This window comes from Neomonachus schauinslandi, chromosome 14 (assembly GCF_002201575.2).
Source record: "Neomonachus schauinslandi chromosome 14, ASM220157v2, whole genome shotgun sequence".
Classification (NCBI taxonomy): Eukaryota; Metazoa; Chordata; class Mammalia; order Carnivora; family Phocidae; genus Neomonachus; species Neomonachus schauinslandi.
This window is the reverse complement of record NC_058416.1, coordinates 62303470-62310246: the sequence shown is the minus strand read 5'-3', so window position 1 is coordinate 62310246 and position 6777 is coordinate 62303470. Positions and strand designations below refer to the sequence as shown.

The 6777-nt window shown below is 48.8% G+C and overlaps 1 protein-coding gene across 6 annotated transcripts in view; it reads left to right on the top strand.

Moving 5' to 3' along the window:
* The window catches only part of TUBB6 (tubulin beta 6 class V), a 16834-nt gene extending 12536 nt beyond the window's left edge, over nucleotides 1–4298 (top strand). For all 6 annotated transcript variants that reach the window (XM_021683006.2, XM_021683008.2, XM_044921303.1 and 3 more), the window contains one exon: nucleotides 2797–4298. In XM_021683006.2, the coding sequence (XP_021538681.2) occupies nucleotides 2797–3860 (1064 nt within the window). In that variant the 3' untranslated portion in view covers nucleotides 3861–4298. The remainder of the gene's footprint in view (nucleotides 1–2796) is intronic.
* Nucleotides 4299–6777: the final 2479 nt, after the last annotated feature.

Here is a 6777-nt window from a genome sequence, read left to right as displayed (position 1 = left end):
AGCTTGCTCTTGCCCAGCCCGGGCCCCTCGTGGAGCCGCAGTGCTGCCATGCCCATCGTCTTGGGGCCTTTGAGCAGATGGGACAAAGACAGCAGGAGTGAGGGCTGAGCTCCCTTGCAAGGTGGGGCTAAGACAGCTGAGCAGGGGCCAGCTGTGTCTCATTCCGATGGGCAGTTCTGCCCTCCTGGACGTGTCACTATTGAATATTTAAATGTGTTTACTGTTTTCATCATAAAGTTAAAACTGCACGTTTTCTTCAAACACACAAGTATGTAGTATAAAAATGGAACCTCCTCGGGCGCCTGGGTGGCTCAGTCTTTAAGCGTCTGCCTTCGCTCCGCAGGAAGCCTGCTTCTCTCTCTCCCACTCCCCCTGCTTGTGTTCCCTCTCTCGCTGTGTCTCTCTCTGTCAGATAAATCTTAAAAAAAAAAAAATGGACATACAAGGGAGTATGTACAGATGACCCTGAGATTTTATTCACTGGAGTAACTAGTGCTAGAGCTGATGGCTGCTCGTGTGTTCGTTTGCATTGAAACCATCACTGATTTAACCAGTCCCCTGTTAAGAGATGTTTAGGTTGTTTTCCTTTTCTCTTTACTATTATTACAAACTGCTCAGCACATGTTTGTCTACGTCATTTTCCACACGTGCACATATACATGTCTAAGCAAATTTATAGAAGTAAAATTGCTGAGCCTAAGAGGACTAATTTTGATAGATATGCTGAATTGTTCTCCATAGAGGCTGGTCCTTGTTATGTAACCTCCCCCGCAGCCCCAATTCTGGCCAACAGGGTTTGCCAGCTTTTTGATCTCTGTCAGTTTCACAGGGGAGAAACTGAATCTCCTTGTTCTAGTGTACATTTCTCTTATAAGGAATGCATCAAATATTTAAGTTATTTGAATTTCCTTCCCTGTGAACTGTTTATATCCTTTGCCCATTTTCCTAAAAGTTACTGTTTTCCTTACTCATTTGTAGGACTTCTTTAGGTATTTAAGGAGGGTAGACCTTTCTTTGTATGTGATACAAGTCACTAGTAGCCAATACATTTTAAACTTACTGAAGAGCCTCAGGATTTTGGCTGTTTTTCTTGTTTTACAGATTTCCACTTAACACCCACAGTGTTTGGCACTGATAAATGCTGTGGAAGACTCAAGGATATTTGAGATGAGACACATTCCTCCAAAAGTAGGCCCTTGTGTGAAGCCACACCCACAGTACAGAATCCGGGGCAGGGGGGCAGCAGCAGAGCTCAGTAAGAGGGCCCCAGCCCGAAGCGCACGAGGGCCTCGCATCCCCTTGTCTTACCTGGTGTAGCACTGGGCCACTGTTGGGAGGCAATTGGAGCTGTGTCAGTGGTCTCCAGCTCAGCTTCCCACTGATGTGCCCCGTGTGGGGCATGGAACTGCCTGCCCAGAGCAGAAAAGCTGGTCGCTGGATGGTGGTTGTGGATTGTTGCCACCAGTTAAGTGTAGACAAAAATCAAGTGAACATCTCTGGAATAAGTGGAGAGAGGTCCACACAGTAGGATTCCAGCACTGTCTTAGCTCTGAGTGGAAGAGCAAACAACCCTGGCATCTCTGCTTCCTCTTGTTTTTTTTGTCCACTTGACACATTCAGGTCACTTGCCCAGCTCCTATGGTGCGTCCTGGTCCTTTTCATCCGATACGTAGGGAAAGTTTGATAGGGATGCTAATGAATTTATTCTTTAATTATACAATCTTTTTAGAACCAGATTTGATATATACCAATTTACTAAATAAACACAATGCCTTTTAATAATCTTCCTCGCTTCTTAAATAACTTATAATTTTGGCTATATATTACATTACCTTCTACCAGTTAAAATCATGAGCAACAGCAGTGTCTTGTTTTATAGTTTATTACTAAATAGATACATTATCTCTCGCCATCAGAGGGGCACAACCAGGCATGGAGGTGGGGGAAGGGGACCATGTTCATCATGAGCTTGCAGAGGTCAGCACTGAGCATTGACTTTACTGCTTTTCATAATTTACCCTACAGTGTGCTCTAGAATTTAGTTCTAAGTGGTTTTTCTAATAATCCTTGGAATGTGTATTACCGTATTGATTTGGATTGAAAAAATCATGTTTTTCTGACAGAAAATAAGTCCAGGGGCGGCTGGGTGGCTCAGTCGGTGAAGAGTCTGCCTGGCACTAGGGTCACGATCCTGGGGTTCAGGGATCAAGCCCCTCCTCGGGCTCCCTGCTCAGCGGGGAGTCTGCTTCTCCCTCGGCTCCTCCCCCTACTTGTGCTCTCTCTCTGTCAAATAAATAAATAAAATCTTTTTTTTTTTTAAAAAGAAAGTCCAGTTTGGAGGATTGCTCTGATAATTACGGCTGTCTTTGCCAATTAGAGTATATATCTTACATTTTCTATAACCTGAATAAACTAAGCTTCAACCTAAAAATTCTTTGCAGTAAAAACATACTTAAAACATTTAATTAAAAAATCATATTGGCAGAGTTGTACTGGAATTAATATTTACATTTTCCCAACTCTTTCCAAGTCTATTGGATTACGACAAGTGCCTCTCAGTAAGAGGCAACATTTGGTAAGTCCTGGTGGCAAAGCCTTTTGATTTCTCCCAGAAACAGAAGAATGAGCCAACTCAGGTTGTTTCCAGTGCTGCTTTCCATAGAATTGAGTCTGGCGCTGAAAGATGTGTTTTTTCATCACCGTCTTAAAAGTATGAATAAGAGGGAGCTCCCTCTTCCCCCTACCCCCGTGCCGACCTACTGAAATTGTGTGCCACTCTCTTGTGCTTTGTCCCAGGACAAACGGGCGCAGGCAACAACTGGGCAAAGGGGCACTACACGGAAGGGGCCGAGCTGGTGGATTCCGTGCTCGACGTGGTGAGGAAGGAGTGTGAGCACTGCGACTGCCTGCAGGGCTTCCAGCTCACGCACTCGCTGGGCGGGGGCACGGGCTCAGGCATGGGCACGCTGCTCATCAGCAAGATCCGCGAGGAGTACCCCGACAGGATCATGAACACCTTCAGCGTCATGCCGTCGCCCAAGGTGTCGGACACGGTGGTGGAGCCCTACAACGCCACGCTGTCGGTGCACCAGCTGGTGGAGAACACCGACGAGACGTACTGCATCGACAACGAGGCCCTGTATGACATCTGCTTCCGCACGCTCAAGCTGACCACGCCCACCTACGGCGACCTCAACCACCTGGTGTCGGCCACCATGAGCGGCGTCACCACCTCTCTGCGCTTCCCGGGCCAGCTCAACGCCGACCTGCGCAAGCTGGCCGTGAACATGGTGCCCTTCCCGCGCCTGCACTTCTTCATGCCCGGCTTCGCGCCGCTCACGGCCCGCGGCAGCCAGCAGTACCGCGCGCTCACCGTGCCCGAGCTCACGCAGCAGATGTTCGACGCCAAGAACATGATGGCGGCGTGCGACCCGCGCCACGGCCGCTACCTGACCGTGGCCACCGTCTTCCGGGGCCCCATGTCCATGAAGGAGGTGGACGAGCAGATGCTGGCCATCCAGAACAAGAACAGCAGCTACTTCGTCGAGTGGATCCCCAACAACGTCAAGGTGGCCGTGTGCGACATCCCGCCGCGCGGCCTCAAGATGGCCTCCACCTTCATCGGCAACAGCACGGCCATCCAGGAGCTGTTCAAGCGCATCTCGGAGCAGTTTTCCGCCATGTTCCGGCGTAAGGCCTTCCTGCACTGGTTCACGGGCGAGGGCATGGATGAGATGGAGTTCACCGAGGCCGAGAGCAACATGAACGACCTGGTGTCGGAATACCAGCAGTATCAAGAAGCCACGGCCAATGATGGCGAGGAAGCTTTTGAAGACGATGAAGAGGAGATCAATGAATAGAAGCGCATCCCAGTCTCAGATACCACAAATCAGATGTTGTTTCTTTAACTCCGGAGCATCGTGACCCTGCTGGCCACCACATGGTGCTCTGCTCTAAATATGTGGGTATAGGCCCCTCACCAATGCAACAAAATTGCACTGTCAGTCATCTGGAAGGAAGAAAGTACATCGGAATAGCAGAGAATCGGCAGTCCTACCCAATCAAAAGATCAGACGACAGATCTTCTACTGGAGGACTTGAAACAATAAAGGGGCCATCAAGGAAGAGCTACATGAATTGACCTCACCTTCTGTCAAGTGTTCAACCATGCTGAGAATTAGCAAGGAAGTTAGAAACAGTGTTTTTCATCCTTTGTGATGAAACCTGAAGCTGTGCAGTGTTGCCTTATATTGAAAATGCAATATGGAACTTTAAAACAACCAATTCATAATAAAACACTAAAACCATTCCTTTGCCTCTTCCAGCCTGTTTCCTGATAGATTTATTTGCGTTGTTATAATGGTTACTTGGGTACCTTGTCTCTTTCTGGGGTGAACTGCCCCTGCCACTCAGTGAATGAACTCAGAGGAAAGGCTTTCCTTGAACTGCAGACCTTAAGAGTAGCAGCCAGAAGGGCGCCTGGGTGGCTCAGTTGGTTAAGCGACTGCCTTCGGCTCAGGTCATGATCCTGGAGTCCCTGGATCGAGTCCCGCATCGGGCTCCCTGCTCAGCAGGGAGTCTGCTTCTCCCTCTGACCCTCGCCCCTCTCATGTGCTCTCTCTCATTCTCTCTCAAATAAATAAATAAAATCTTAAAAAAAAAAAAAAAAGAGTGGCAGCCAGAATTCTCCTGAGCATCAGAGTAGCACACATGTAAATAAAAGCCTGTCGTCCCCTTTTGCAACCAGCACTTAGACCTCCCACAAAATCTTTCATCTTCCAGTGTCACGTCCTGGGCTAGTTAGTCCCAACCTTCCCTGACAGCTGGGCTAAGATTTGCCAGAGGAGCTACAGAAAACGACCTCCAGGCTTCCAGCCAGAGCCAGGGGGACATGCAAGCTCTTGGTGGGTGAGGAGGGACCTGGCAGGGTCAGCTCTGAGAGCTGTGTGTTTCCTTCAGGAGTACTCAGGCTCAGTGCCAAGGTTGAGGGCTATTTTCTATATAGCAAATCATCACTTTACAGTTTCTATAACTTGACACAACTTCCGTAAGAGGTCTTGTAAAGTCAAACTCCATAGGACATGACCAGGCTAGTCCTACTAGTAATTAGCAGACATTGCCGTTCACCAGTGTTTCTGGTTTATTTCTCCTTTCTGCCCCTTTGAAGTTAACTGTGAACATGACTTTGCTTCAGCCAAAATAATGTGAGTAGCATGTCACTTCCAGGTGGAAAGGTCTAAATGCTAGTGCTCAACCCTCACCTCTGCCTCTGCTGAATTCCTCCATCAGTCTGGGTCCCGGTAACTGCTGAGCACAGCCCCCTCTGACCTTTGTTGGACAAGGAGCGAGAAAGAAATGACTGTCATTTGGAGCCATTCTGGGGTTACCCCACAGTGTAACCTAGCTCCCCCACCTGACAGAAGGCCTGAGCTCTGTGATGCCATGGCTTACACCCAGTAACTATCCTGTGCCGAGCCCCAACCTTGGGTAGATGGAATCACTAAACACAGCAGCATGACTTGAACTGCAGTGAAAACGGACCCCATTTCTGCAGAAATCTGCACTACACTTGGTGAGACTACAGTAAAAATAAGTATCTTACCATCCACATCTAACCTGGAAGTATGCTAGGTTTGACTGACCTTGGAAGAAAGGATGAGTGCTGTGAACCCCTGGTTTGAGTCAGGCTCCATGTGGGAGCCAGCATGAGCATTGGTCACCACAATGCTGTGGGCCTCCTTGTGCAGGTCAGGAAACCCGAGGATGGCTGTGGTAGCTATTCCAGGCCACGCTGGCTGCCTTCTCAAGACTCCACAAGCTTGAATTAGAAGCGCAGATGTGAGTTACCATCTGACCAACCATCTCACGCACGGCTTTGTCCCTTTTCTGACTGACCAAACCTGACTCATGTTTGGCACCACCCACTTCATTCCACTCAGCAGGCCTCACAGCAGAGGGCTACCAAACCTCCGCACTTGCCGGCGCCCCTCCTCACAGTGGTTAAGGAAGTACAGTCTTATTGTCTACAGATCGTGTGGGGAACAGCACAGACATCCCGATGGCCAAGTGAATCATACAGCCTTCAAACAATTCTTCACTGAATCACCTCCCACAAACATCCTCTGAGGAAGGGAGGCAGTAAATCTGTTACATCTGCAGGTCACTGGGCAGAGCAGCTGAGAGACTGCAGGATGAGCTGAGGAAGGCTCCCATGCTCCTGGGAATACTGAGTTACTGGCATCCACGCAGATGGTTCTGTGGTCCGGTGAGCTGGAGCTCGGCATCTCTGGGCCACCTGGAGGAGTGGTCCAGGGTCAGAGCAGCCTGCCCATACCACCTCCCTCCTCATCGGTCCAGTGCTGTTCCAGGGATGCCATCTGAATCTATGTCTGAAGTCTGAGAAGTGGTTGTTCTACAACATACTTAACTGCATCAAGAACACACAAGGCAAGCTGAAATAACTGAGATCCAATGTGATGGTTTGGGGCAGCCTGCCGGACCTATGATCACAATGACTTCTAGACCCAGATGCCAGGACCAATGTCTGGTCACGACCAGCCTGGTGAGGATGTAAACTGATGCCATCATCAGATTCTTGCACTGACTTTGTATCAATGTACTTTATATCCAGAGTTCATCATTCCAGAATGTACAACTCCAGAAGTTCGCAAGCCTCTTGTGGGAGATGGTAAGAACCAGCAGGAGTGAGGTTTTAAAGGATTCCTCTCTCCAAAGTTAGAACACTTAATTCCTTTCCCATTATGTTTGCTAAAAGAA